The following is a 14,062-nucleotide window of genomic DNA, read 5'->3' as shown; positions in this document are numbered from 1 at the left end:
TCTGTGTTTTCCTTTTTTTTCTTTCTCTTCGTTTTTAAAACAATATAGTGCAGACTGCACTTCTCACAGTAGAATATAATGGTCAATTTTAGTATAAAAAAAAAACATTCTCAGAGATTTGTAAATGCACTTAGTGCTTGAACAGGCCTTGGAGAGAGATACAGTACCGCTTCCAGAGCGCCAGAGGGGCCAGGACTTGGGGACTTCATGAGGGGACTCCTGCCTGTCTTTCCCCCACTTGATCGTGTGGGACAGGCCTTGGAGGGTGGTTTGCAGGAAAGGAATTGGATTAGGCCTCCCAGTTAAAACCAGGAGAGTCCCAAGAGACCCCTCAAAGGCAAGGGAGGTTCTCTCTGAATGGGATCTAAGATTGCAGGCCCATTGTTAGCCCCTGTGGTGCCTTTGTGCGAACAGGAAAATGACGCCCCTTCCTCAAGATGCAGAAAATTGTAATAAATATACAAGTTTGGGTGAAAGTGGTGTCTCCTTGGACAAGGTGCCCTTGTGCAGTGCACAGCTTGCACAACTGTACCCAGCAGCCCTATAAGATGTATTGGAGAGAAGGGGGAAGATGGTAGTCCAGGGTTTGGAGAATGGGGATGGGGTGCAACTCTGTATTAGCAAGGAATGGTGGGGGCAAGGGGAGGAGAAACAGGGGGACTGGTATAGTCGCTGGGGCCTCTGTCAGAGTGGTCTTCACCTGGCTGGTGGGGAGACATTCTGGGCCCAGTGACTTCCTATCGGCCTCCTGTGCCCCTTTTCCAGAATACTGGGGAGTCAGTGTGGGGAGACATAGCTGCCTGACCCCTGGGGGCTGCTCTGCCCCCACCCTGACTCTGGTGCACCCGTTTCTTCCTGCACCCCACCTTAGCCTGGGCCTCTGTCCCAGGAGGCCCAGAAAGAACCATTCCTGTTTTTGAGTGGTTTCTCTCTCCCTGCCTCTGCCAGCTTAAAGGAAGGCGTGGGCGTCAGTGGCTGCCCCCAGGCCCTCCCTGTGTCCTGGGACAACCGATGGTGGGGAGGGGTCTTGGTATGTGAGGTTGCCCTGCCACCCTCCATCCGGCCACAGCAAGGCGGCAACCAGCCTGGCTTCCCTGTGGGCATCAGCAGGCACAGGGTGGGGCTGAGTGCCCCTGTGAGCCGCCCACCCTGTTCTTCCACCTGCCTCCCTGCTCCACGCCCCGTCCGCGTGTCCGTGCATCCACAGGGCAGGCCTTATCTGTAGACGGGTAGGCGGATGTGGGCATGCTGGTGGTCGAGTAGCCGGGGCACGGCCACCGTCTCATAGCCCTTGCCCAGCATCTGCTCCTTGATGCAGGGCGGCCGGATGTCATTGATGAGATACTCCAGCGACTGCAGGCTGCTGCTCAGCACTGATGTGTTGCACACACTCTTGCTGGGCAGGCCCGAGAGGGCATCTGCGGGAGGCCCAGCCAGCTCCCGGGCTGCCCCCGGCCCCAGCTCCGTGACTGCCACTGCCGCCGCCGGGTTGTAGCAGTCGCTGGTGGGGGTCACCAGCACACTGTTCCAGGGGGCTGCAAAGTACTGGCCCACGGTGAAGCTGGTGGGCAGCCCCACGCCACAGTTGAGGGGTGACCCACTGGCCCGCTCATATGCCCGGCCCCCACAAGCCTCGGGGGACTTGCTGGCCACCGTGCTCCCACTGTAGGCACGAAGTGGCTGGGGCGGTGGTGGGGGTGGTTTCTGCGGCCACAGCAGGTAATCCAGGCCGCTGTCTGCGTACCCTGCAGGCTTGGTGGCCCCAGCCAACGTCAAGGCTTGGGTGGCTCCCTGGCCCAGCTCAGTGCCTTTCCGGCAGTCGGGCAGACCGGCTGCGGCCGAGTAGGCCATGCTGGGGAAGCTGGGCACTGGGCCGTGCTTGGCAGGGCTGGGATGGGGAACAGCCACGCCCTGGCAGGCAGGGGGTGCGGCGCCCGGGGCCTGGCACTGCTGGTTGAGCTGGTAGAGGAGGCTGTGGATGGAGGGCAGGTTGGAAGGTGGCAGGGGCAGGCCCCGGCCTGGCAGGGGGATGATGGAGGCGGCAGTGGCGGCTGCAGGCAGGCCGGGTGGTGGAGCAGGCGCCTCAGGTGGCTTGGGGTAGGCCAAGGGCCCCAGAGTGCTGGGCGCTGGGTAGGGTGCAATGCCCACCTGCACGGCGGCCGGTGACAGCTTGGTCCGCTTGCCCTCAGCGCTCTTGAGCACACTTTTGGCGGGCCCAGCTGGTGCGGCCGTGCTGGAGGAGGAAACCGCGGCCTTGACAATGGCCAGAAGGCCCTGGTAGCCAGCGGTGTGCTGTGGGTAGGGGCTGTAGCGCTGGCCACTGGTGTCATAGCCATTGACTGTGCGGCTGAGGTGCTTGTGCTGGGGCACACGGATGTTGGTGGGGAAGATCTTGATGGACAGCGGGCTGTTGGCCACCTTCTCGGCATAGGCGTCCAGTTCTGCCGGGCTTGGGTAGCGGGAGGAATGCATGGCGCTGGCCACCGCCTCGCCTGCGGGAGGAAAGCGCGTGTGAGGGTCCATCAGGAGGCCATGCCTACCTTTCCCCACAGGGCTCACGAGTCCCTCCCCCTCCACTCATTTCCCATTCATTTCATTCCTTATTCCTTCTACATTTTTAAACTTTGAATTTGAGTGTAAAGTGCAGGGAACTGCCTGCATCATAAGCCTGATGAACTTTCACAAAAGGAACACAACTGTTTTATGGCACCCAGGCCAAGAGACAGGACATTGCTAATCCCCTGCAGGGTCCCCGGGCCCCTCCCAGTCTCTAACCACACCACGCCAACCACTATCCTGACTTCTAACACGGACTGGTTGTGCCTGGTTTGTGTAAGTGGTAAGATGGAATTCTACAGTATGCACTCATTTGCACCTGGCTTCTGTCACTTCATACTATGTGAGAGTCATCCAGGTGGCTGCGTGGGGAGTAGTTTGGCCTGTCTCATTGATATATGGTATTTATTGTGTGACTATGCCTCAATCTGTTCATCCTTTCTGTTCTTTTAGAGACAGGGTCTTGCTCTGTCACCCAGGCTGGAGTGCAGTGGTGCAATCATGGCTCACTACAGCCTTGACCTCCTAGGCTCAAGTGATCCTAGGTATGCGCCACTATACCCGGCTAATTTTTGTATTTTTTGCAGAGACGGGGTTGTGCCACGTTGGCCAGGCCAGTCTCAAACTCCTGAGCTCAAGTGATCCTCCTGCGTCGGCCTCCCAAAGTGCTGGGATTATAGGCACGAGCCACTGTGCCTGGCCCATCCTTTCTATTCTTGATGGTATTTGGGTTGTTTCTAGCTGATAGAAATAGTGCCACAGGCTGGGTGAGGTGGCTCACACCTGTAATCCCAGCACTTTGGGAAACTGTGGAAGGATTGCTTGAGCCCAGGAGCTCAAGATCAGCCTGGGCAACACAGCAAGACTTCATCTCTATGGAAAAGAAGAGAGAGAGGGAGAGAGAGGGAGAGGGAGAGAGAGAAAAGCCAAGCATCATGGTGCATGCCTGTAGTCCTAGCTACTTTGGAGGCTGAGGTGGGAGGATCACCTGAGCCCAGGACTTGGAGGTTGCAGTGAGCTGTGACTGTGCCATTGCATTCCAGCCTGGCCGACAGAGCAAGACCTTGTCTCAAAAAAATAAAAGTAAATAAATACAGTGCCATGGCCCCTAGCGCATGCAGAGTTCTGTTGGAAATATACCCAGGAATGGAATTTCTGGGTCACGGGGCAGATGCCGCTGCCCGGCTTCGGGAGAAAATGCCTGACCATTTACCTGTGAGACCATGCCCGGCTACACTCCCACCCGCAGAGCACAGGAGTTCCAGTGACCCCACAACCTGCCAGTGCTTGGTGTCATCTTTTATTCTGTCACCACTCTGGGGACATTCCTTCCTTCTAACTCTTTTATCCTCCCTGTGCCTCCCTTCCTCACCTGTGAAACGGGATGGTGACCCCCTGCCCACCTCATGGGCTGGTGAAGCGTGCTCCTATGTGAACAGGGCAGATGGGGCTTAGTGCCAGAGCGAGCTGCTGTCTCTTGCTTCCTGGCCCCTCCCTGAGTCTACTGGTCACCTGCAAGGCCAGCGTGGCTGCTGCTGCCTTTTTAGTGAGCCATCCACGTGGGGCTGAAGGGTATGCTCTGAACTGCAGGCTGTACCCAGTAGTGCCACTGTAAGTGGACACAACTGGCCCTGCCGTGGGGAAGGAGGGCCATGGCGGGCAGACTCCTGCCCCGATCCAAAGCCCCTCCCTGGTCCTGAGACATTCCCAAGGGTAGCCCACGGCTTTCCTGGGGCCGAGGGGGTGTGGAGAGTGGTGGTGATGGAGTTCATGAGGCAGATGGAATGGCGCTGGGCATGTAGTTTGCCCAGCTGAGCCTCAGTTTTCCCACCTGTAGAAAGGGGGTCATGATCATGCCAGGTCTGCAAGGTGGCCTCAAGGAATAGAGGCACCAGGGGGCTCAGTAAGGGGTGAGGTACATCACAGGTGCTTAGAGCTCATGACTCTCAGGGGGGCTTGGGAGAGGAGCTTCACCACTCAGCCTCTGCTTCCTCATCTGTGAAATGGGGTGATGCTGTCGCTAATACTACTTCCCAAGGTGGCTGGGAGGGTTTGACAGGTCACGCACGGTAGATGGCATTAACAAAAGCTGGCGTTCTGTGAGCGTTAGTATTAATACCCTCCCCGTCTGCCCAGAGAAAGGGCCCTCCCAGATAAGGAAGGGGCAGGGGGCTCATGCCACCCTTCCAACGGGCACAGGTGGGACTGGCATTGCAGCGGGGATAAAGTGCGGACCGTGCTACCTCCCCACTGATCAGAAGGCCACAGGCCACGTCCCATCCTTCTAAAGCATTGTCCCTGACACCCTCGGGGCTCGTCCAAGTGAAACGGGATGGAGAGGAACAGGCAGTGGCGGGACATGGGGGTCCAGAGACAGCTTCCCAAAAGGAACGATATCCTGGTTAAGTCCTGGGCCACTGGTAGAAGGGGTGAAAAGGGAGGAGAGAAACAGATTTTAGGCAGAGTAAACAGCCCAGGCAACGGCCCTGGGAGGTAAGTAGTCTGGTGGGAACTGTAAATGACTCAGGAGGAGAGAGGGAGCCTGGGGCAGGCTTGCAGAGAGAAGCCCAAGAGAGGCAGCTGGCCGGGAGGGCCTCGAGCCAGAGCAGGGGAGCCTCTTCGCTGCACGGGGCGCTCTGGCTGTGTGTAGAGACATGTTTGGCTGTCACAGCTAGGGGTAGAGGTGCTACTGGCATTGGGTGGGTCATGGCCTGGGATGCCGCTAAACATCCTACAATGCACAGGACAGCTCTGCCACAGAGAAGCGTCCAGTTCCAACTGTCAGCGGTACCAAGGGGGAGAAGCCCCGACCTGGGACACTGGGCAGCCATGGGAGGTTTTAAGCAGGGTAAGGCATGGGCAGGCCTATGAGCCTAGGCAAATGAGCTTCCGTCGCCTTATTTGCCTCTGCCCTGGGGTGAACGGTGTGGTCTGACCTGGCCAGGGCAGCAGGGAGTGAAGAAATAGGTGGCTCTCCGTCCATCCGGCCTCGCTGGGGCTGGGCAAGTAGACCGGCCATGGCCCCCATCCTGACGCTGCCCGGGGCAGCCTCCTCCTAAGTGGCCTAAAATAAACTCGGTGTGGAGAATGGAAATGTCACTTTGGCCAACGGGGGAATCTTTCTCCGAGATTGGATTTAAACTACATTATACAAGCAATTTCATGGGCACTTAGCGCCACTCGGAGAGTCCCGCAAAAAAGGGACCAGCTCTTCATTTACCAGCCATAAATCAGCAGTTGCTATAATGAGCACAAAAATGTCACTTTTATGCAATTTTACAGATGAACAAAACTGGTGAAATTAACTGTGGTAACCTACTGGAGTCAGCAAAAGCAGCTGCCGGGGGAAAAAAAATTATATCTGTATGTATTTTTGTTCCTCTTAAACTCTCTTCCCAAGCAAGTTTCTGCCATTGTGGTGTGAAAACTCATTTGTCCTCACCATTATACTTTCATTTGGAGTTTATCTTGAGTATCCAATGAGCCACCAACTGTGAAAATGATTAAATCTACAAAATCTATCTAATGGATGGAATAAATTAGGTGTTTAAAACCTTAAGAAGAAGAAGAAGAAAAATGCCTGTTCCTAGTCCCCATTCACTGAAAGAAGGGGCATTTTGCCCCCATGTGGTCAACAGGGCTCACTGAGGGTGACCTGGTCCCTCTGCCATTCCACAGAAAGTGCCACAATACAGAAGCTCATTTTGGTGAGTGTCTAGTATGTGCTAGGCTCCATGGCCATGGCTTTTCTTCTTCTTCTTTTTTTTTTTTTCTTTAAGACAGGGTCTCACTCAGGGTAGAATGCAGTGGCACAGTCATAGCTCACTGCAGCCTCGACCTCCCAAGATCAAGTGATCCTGCTGCCTCAGTCTCCCAAGTAGCTGGGACTACAAGGGTGTGCCACTACACCTGGCTGATTTTTATATTTTTTGTAGAGATGGGGTCTCACTATGTTGCCCAGGCTGGTCTCAAACTCCTGGGCTCAAGTGACCCTCCCACCTTGGTGTCTCAAAGTGCTGGGATTACAGGTCAGCACTTTGAGATGCCATGGCATCCACCCTCCATGGCTTTTCTTCACGACTCTCATTTGGAGGCCCCAACAACCTAGAGGTGGGAGATAGTCCCCGTTTTACTGATGAGGAAACAGACAAGTTATGACATTTGGCAGCTGGCCTCCATGATCTGCCACTCACACCAATGATTTTTATACCTCCTGGTATTCATGCCCTGTCCAGTCCCTGAGACCCACACTAAACAGGACTGACCTGTATAACTAGTATGATACTCTGGAGGTGAAAGAATATGACTTCCAGGGCTCAGTCATAAAAGTAGTTATGGCTTCCTCCTTACTCACTCTCTCAGACCACTTGTTCTGGGGGAAGCCACTGCTGTGTCAGGACACCGGAGCAGCCCATGGAGAAAGAGGCCCATGTGGCCATGAACTGCAGCCAAGAAGACCATGTGAGACTTCTTGGAAGTAGATCCTCCAGCCCCAGTCAGGCCTTCAGATGAGAGTGCAGCCCTGGCCAATATCCTGACTGCAACCTCATGAGAGACCCTGAGCAGAACCACTCAGACAAGCTGCTCCCGACTTCCTAAGCCACCAAAACCATGAGAGATATTAAGTGACTGTTGCTGCCTTAAGCCACTGAGTTTCGCTTGTCACACAGCAGTAGGTGACTCGTGCAGGTCCCGCTGTACAGAGCAGGAAGTGGAAGTTCAGAGTTTCCCAAGAGCATGCAATCAGCAAAGGGTGGGGGTTTCTTCCACGTTGGAAGGTTCTGAGCCAAGAAGACAGAGATCTGACTGGGGTCTTCCTAAGACCCCTCAGGCTGCTGGCTGGAGAGGGGCCAAAGGAAGCCCTAGGAGCTGCCCAACTGCTGGCTCCAGGCAGAGTACCCACACCCAGGGGCCCTCAGAAGCAATGGGACTTGCTGGGCCCTAAACATGAGGTTCGAGAGGCCCTGGAGATGTGGGGGATATGGACGGGGCAGGCACATGGAAAGAGGCTGCTCCCACGTGCCTGTAGCTTACTACACCCTCACAGGCTCTCTCCTCTCTGGAAGGAGGTGGAACCAAGGCGTGAAGAAACAAGCCCCAAATGCAGCCCACCTGGCGACGAGGGCGCGGGTTATGGGATGGCAGGGGGATTTTATTTCTCTGTGCTTTTCTATAATTGCCAGTAGCCAGTAACTGAGTATTGATTTAGGATGTGGGGAGGGGTGCACAGCTCCCTGCCTTCCTCGGGTCCTGCCTGGAGCCTGGGGTAGTGCCCTTGGCAGCTGCATCAAAGCTCCTCTTACTCCTGTGGCCCCTTCTGGCTCCCTACCCGCCTTGGTGAGGCAGTTTCTACTCCTGGGAAGACAGAGGCCTGGGGGGCAGCCTTACAGCGCCTGGGGGTGGGGCTGCAGGTGGAATGTGGACTCTGAGCCATGGCTCTGGTTCAAATCCCAGCTCTGCCACACACTGGCTGTGTGGCCTTAGGCACACCACTGTCCCTCTCTGAGCTTTCATTTTCCCTCATGTGAAATGGGTGAATACTGCTGCTGACCTGGGAGGTTCTGTGAGAGCTGTTAAGAGCTGGCCTAGCTCAGTGCCTACCCTCAGTGGGCACATGGTTGTAGGGTTGGTGATGACTTCGTCAGAGCCCCCTCCACTGCCTCCAAGCTCCCCAGCTGCCTCTTTCTGTAACGTCCTCCACTGAGCTCCTGCTTGTGTGAGTCTGAGCTGCTCAGGGTAGTATTCAAGGCCCTGGCCACCTGGCCCAGGCCTCCTTCTCACAGGCCCCTGGAGCCACACACGGCGTCCCCAGCTTCCTCTCATATGCCACCCTCTGTTGACTATTCCCTCCAGGCCAGGCATTGTGCCAAACCCTCACGGCCTTGCCCTTGCGCAGTCCTCATGGCAGCCCCGTGCTTCAGAAGAGAAGGTCAGACATTCAAGGAGTAGAGTGTCAAGCGGGGGTCACAAACAAATGCCTATAGAGGACAGATGGCAGGGACTGAGGTAGGCGGGGAGGGTGTGTCCTGTCCAGAGAAAATTCATATTTAAGCAGCATTCAAATACCCAGCAGGGCCAACCACACACCAGGTGGGTGGGATGTGGCCCACAGGCCGCCAGTTTGAGACCTCTGGTGGCCGTGAGAGGATTTGTGAGCCAGGATTTGAGCCCAGGTCCTCCATCCCCCTGGCCTCTGCTCTCAGTCACTGGGCAGCGTCGGTACTGTGGCTTGGGCCCGTTCTCTCACACTGATGTGCCCTCTTCCCTCCATAACCGAAGCCTCACTGGTCCTTTAGGGTCTAACTGAAGCGCTGCCTCCCTGTGCTGACTACCTGGACAGACTGCTCTCCCGGTCTGCATCTGTTTCCCCTGCCTGACGCCCCTATGCGAAGGGCCTCATCTGTGGGGCACAGCACCTGATCCAAAGTGGTGAATGTGGGACTGTTGGGGGGGGGTGTTGTCTATGAGGCAGGGACCCAGCACTCCACCATGCACTGGTGCCCACTGGTGCATGCTACACAGTAGGAGCTTGCGTTGTGTGCTGGGTAAATGCAGTAAGAGAATTTGCCTACACACCCCCGGCCCACTGGCTCTCCTGACCCTCAGATCTCAGCCAAGGTGTCCCCCAGCCAGGCAGCCCCTGACGTGCCCTCGTAGGACCCCCATGCTGTAGCTGACGGTCAACTTTTATCCTGGTCTAGATTTGGAGACCTTCTAGGGCAGATCCTGTTTTTTCTCACCACCCTGACATCTAAATAACTGTGGCTGCCACCACCGAAGGTGCTTGGGAAGCGTCCCATAGATGGAGGCTCCAAGGCCAAAGAATCCCGTTCCCAGGCCTTTGAGAGGTTGCAGGGGCAGCTGCCAGGCAGCATCTGGGCTCGAATGTGCAGAAACCAGGGTGCTTCCCACTGTGTACTGGGCCACTCCTTCCCCTGCTCTGCCTCTGCCTGCTGTGGCCCCCATTAAAGACTTGTCGGGAAATTTAAAAGGCTGGCTAGGCTGGAAGTGCTGGATGAGCTGCCACTGCCATTAAGTTAATGGTATGGGCCTTTTACAGGTGTGTTAAATAGATGCGGTTATTAACGAGTATATTAAGCCAATTAAAACCAGCCCTTTGAGTGGGATTTAATGTTGCTACAGGGAGACACGAGAGCAGGCCTCCAGAAGCTGAGGAGGGGGCAGGGCAGGCGGAGTGGGCTGGGGGTGTGCAGAGGGACCGTGGAGCAGTGAGGAGCTTGCACTGCAACACTGCACCACAGGGCCTGTGATATGGGACCCCAGGCACCTACCGCAGAGTGGGCCAGGCAGGGCCAGGCTGGGTCCAGGGAGAGGCGTGTCTGTTCTTCAGCCCTCATCACCCTGTGGGGTGCATTCTGGGGCTGCCCCCATTTGACAGATGAGCAGCTGAGGCTCAGAGAGGGCAAGTCACCTGTCCAAGGAGATGGGAGTGGCAGACAGGAGGCTTGGAGCTGAGTTCTGGCACCAGAGCTACCTCCTGGATCCCCCTGCGGTCCTAGGTTCCTACTGCTTCACTGGGCATGCCCCTGGAGAAGGGGTTCCCTTGGTGGACTTCAGCTTTCTGGACTGTAGAATGGAGCAAATTCTCGCCTTCCAGAGGGGAGAGTGAAAGGTGTGCAAGCACACAGTAGGTGTTCACCCACTGTCGTTTCTTTCTCAAGCTGTTGCATGCTTTGTCTACTGCCTCCTTTGTGAGGGCGCAGGGTATTATCTGTGTTGAAATGGGGGAGCAAGGGGCATCCAGGGCTTTTCTAGGATGGAAGGGGTCCCTGGCACAGGGCCTGGCCCCAGCTCGTCGGGGGGAGCAGCTCCACATCTGCATTCCCCTTCGCTGCCACACTCTGCCCTTGGAGGTGGCAGCCTCCTGAATGCTCAATTAACGTGACACTAATTAGCTGGTGGCAGAGGCAGAATCCCTAATGAGGTCGTCCAGGAGGGGGGGCAGGGATGGCGGCTGGGCTAGGGCAGACACAGCTGTTCTCCAGCCTCTATGGGAGGGGCAGGAGTGGCTGCTCCATACCTTCCTGGCTGTCCCAGGGACCCTGCCCCAGCCCAGTGACTGGGGCGGTAGCCTGAGGGCGCCTGAGGTCAGCCACAGGTGTGAATCCACGTGCCCCAGTGACCAGCCAGGGAACCTCAGGAAAGTGACTGCAGCTCTCCTGATGTCTGTTTCCCCTGAGGGCAGGGGAATGGAGATGAAATGACAGAATGCATGTCAGTCAGCCTGGTACAGGTGCTCAGAAAAGGCTAGCCACCTTCCTTCTAGCTCTTTCTGGGCCAGAAATGGCAATGGAGGGTAGCAGGGAACAATGAGCCCTGTACAAAGGACCCTGCATCTCGTTCTCTAACATGTGCACACACGCAAGCTACATACATGTGCTGAGGTGATCACATGTGTGCCCATTCAGGGATACCCTCAACATACAAAGACAGTCAGGTGCTCTAGGCACACGTTTATCCACACACAACTTCTATACCCCACAGCCCTGAAGCAGCCAAGGTAGCCCTGCAGGTGGGGCTAGGGACACTTTAATCCCTCTCTAGCCTGACTTTCTTGATACTCCCATGTTCCTCAGTTTCCCTTGCCCACTCCCTAGCAGGGCTCTGTCTTTGGGAGCCCACACCTTACTCTCTGCCTGCACCCAGGGTTCCAGATTTGTCTGTGTTTCCTGTCTTGTCCTAATGTTGCTGCCTGTCCTTTTGCCTTTAGCCTGGCCTCATCTCTACCTTCCTCCAGACACAGACCTACTCCTGTCTGTCTCCAACCATATATGTGTTGTTCTGACTCACCTACCTGTCCCGTTCCCTCCCCACCACTGGCTCTCTGCCTGTTCCCATCACTGTCTTTCTGCAGCCACATCCGTGGCTCTCTATTCTGGACACTGGTTCTTTATAAGTGTTGCAGACACCCACTCACAATTTGTGGCTTGTCTTTTTTTTCTCTCATTTTGGAAATCCTTTCTATCCTGGGGATTATATTCTCCATCATTTTCATCGAAGAATGATATGGTTTCGCTTTCCAAAAGTTAGATTTCTAGTCTGCCTGGGATTCCTTTTTGGGTATGGTGTGAAGTAGGGCTCCTCTGTCACTTATTCCCTATGGATAACCACTTGTCCCAGCATGGCATTTGTCTCCCCAGTGATCTGCAATCCCTGCTTTGTCTCCTGGTCCTTGTGCTGATCCCACTGTCTCAACTTTAAGCTGTAACAGGACAAGCCCCTTCCCCAACCCTGATACTTCTTTCTCAAAAGTGCCTTGGCCATTTTTGGTCCCTTTGTTTTTATCAATTAAGTCAGCTTTTGAGTTACACACACATAAATGCTCAAGATATAGGGATTGGATTGAACTTCTTCCATTTGAATCTCTGTCTATATGCATGACATATTTCTAAGTTTATTTAGGTCTTTAAAAAATACCACTGAATAAACTTACCTTCTCCATAAAGGCCATTTGCCTCTTTTGTCAGAGTTTCATAATTTAGAGGAAATGGACAAATTCCTAGAAAGGCATCAACTACCAAGACTAACTTAAGAAATAGAAAATCTGAATAGACCTATAACAAGTAAAGAGATTGAATTAGGAATCAAAACACTACCCACAATGAAAAGCCCAGACCTAGATGGCCTCATGGGTGAATTCTACCAAGCATTTAAATAAGAATTAATTATTCACAACCTCTTCCATTAAAAAAAGAGAGGACACTTCCAAATGAATTCTGTAAGACCAGTATTATCCTAATTCTAAAACCAAACAAAGATATTACACACAAAAAACTATAGACCTATAGCCATTATGAATACAGATGCAAAAACCAACAAAATACTAGCAAAACTAAATCCAGCCACTTAGAAAAAGGATTATATACCATGACCAAGTGGGATTTATCCCAGGAATGCAAGGTTAGTTCAACATCCAAAAATCAATTAATGTTAATACCATATTGACAGAAGGACAACTACCACATGTTCATCCCAGTAGACATAGAGCATTTGCCAAATCAATATCCCTCATGATAAAAATATTCAAAAAACTATGAAAACTACATAGTTAACATGACACTTAAAATACTGAATTCTTTCTCTCTACAATCAGGAATAAGACAAAGTATCTTTCCATTCCTATTCAACATTGTAATAAAAGTTTTTGCCAGAGCAATTAGACAAAATAAAAGGCATTCATATTAGAAAGAAGTAAAACCATCTCTAGTCACAGATGACATTATCTTGTATACAGGATAGCCAAAGAAATTCACTAAAAAACTATTAGAATAAAGAAGTTCAGCAAGGTTACAGGATACAAGATCAATATACAAAAATCAACAGTTTCTATATACTCACAATGAACAATCCAAAAATTAAAAAAATTCCAATTACAACAGCATCAAAAAGAATACTGAAGAATAAATTTAATAAAAGAGCAAAACTCAAAATCTGAAAACTGTAAAACATTGTTGAAAGAAATAAATGGAAACACCTTATGTTCATGGATTGGAAGACAATAATAAGACAGCAATATTCTCTAAGTTGACCCATAAATCCAATGCAAATCTCTATCAAAACCTCAGCTGGCTTCTTTGCAAAACTTGACAAGCTGAGACTACACTTCATGGGACTCAGAATAGCCAAAACAATCTTTAGGAGGAGGACAAAGTTGGAGGATTTACACTTTCTGATTTCAAAACTTAATAGAAAGCTGCAGGAATCAAGACAGTGTGGTACTGGCATAAAGATGGACATATAGATCAATGGAATAGAAAATCCAGAAATAGGCCAGGCGCGGTGGCTCATGCCTGTAATCCCAGCACTTTGGGAGGCCGAGGTGGGCAGATCATGAGGTCAGGAGATCAAGACTATCCTGGCTAACATGGTGAAACTCCGTCTCTACTAAAAAAAAATACAAAAAATTAGTCAGGCGTGGTGGCAGGCGCCTGTAATCCCAGCTACTCGGGAGGCTGAGGCAGGAGAGTGCATGAACCTGGGAGATGGAGCTTTCAGTGAGCCGAGATGGCACCACTTAACTCCAGCCTGGGCGAGAGAGAGAGACTCCCGTCTCAAAAAAAAAAGAGAAGAAAATCCAGAAATAAACCCTTACATTTATGGTCAATTGATTTTCACAAGGGAGCCAAAACAACGCAGTAGGAGAGACTGGTCTCTTCAACAAATGGTGTTGGGACAGCTAGATATCAATATGCAAAAGAATGAAGTTGGATACTTTCCTCATGATGTATACAAAACTTAAAATGAATTACAGGCTGGGCACAGTAGCTCACACCTATGATCCCAGCACTTTGGGAGGCCGAGGCGGGCAGATCACCTGAGGTCGGGAATTCGAGACCAGCCTGACCAACATGGAGAAACTCTGTCTCTAAAAATACAAAATTAGCTGGGCATGGTGGCACATGCCTGTAATCCCAGCTACTTGGGAGGCTGAGGCAGGAAGGTTGCGGTGAGCTAAGATTGCGCCATTCACTCCAGCCTAGGCAAC

At 52.8% G+C, this 14,062-nt stretch overlaps 1 protein-coding gene across 1 annotated transcript in view; it reads right to left on the bottom strand.

Annotated features, from left to right (window-relative positions):
- Nucleotides 1-14,062, bottom strand: part of FAM222A (family with sequence similarity 222 member A) — a 56,472-nt gene continuing 42,410 nt past the window's right edge. Inside the window, exon 3 of the mRNA XM_008004643.3 lies at nucleotides 1-2,492. Within this exon, the coding sequence (XP_008002834.3) occupies nucleotides 1,216-2,492 (1,277 nt within the window). The 3' untranslated portion in view covers nucleotides 1-1,215. The remainder of the gene's footprint in view (nucleotides 2,493-14,062) is intronic.

This window comes from Chlorocebus sabaeus, chromosome 11 (assembly GCF_047675955.1).
Source record: "Chlorocebus sabaeus isolate Y175 chromosome 11, mChlSab1.0.hap1, whole genome shotgun sequence".
Classification (NCBI taxonomy): Eukaryota; Metazoa; Chordata; class Mammalia; order Primates; family Cercopithecidae; genus Chlorocebus; species Chlorocebus sabaeus.
The sequence above is the reverse complement of the archived record's forward strand: the minus strand, read 5'-3'. Positions and strand labels throughout refer to the sequence as shown.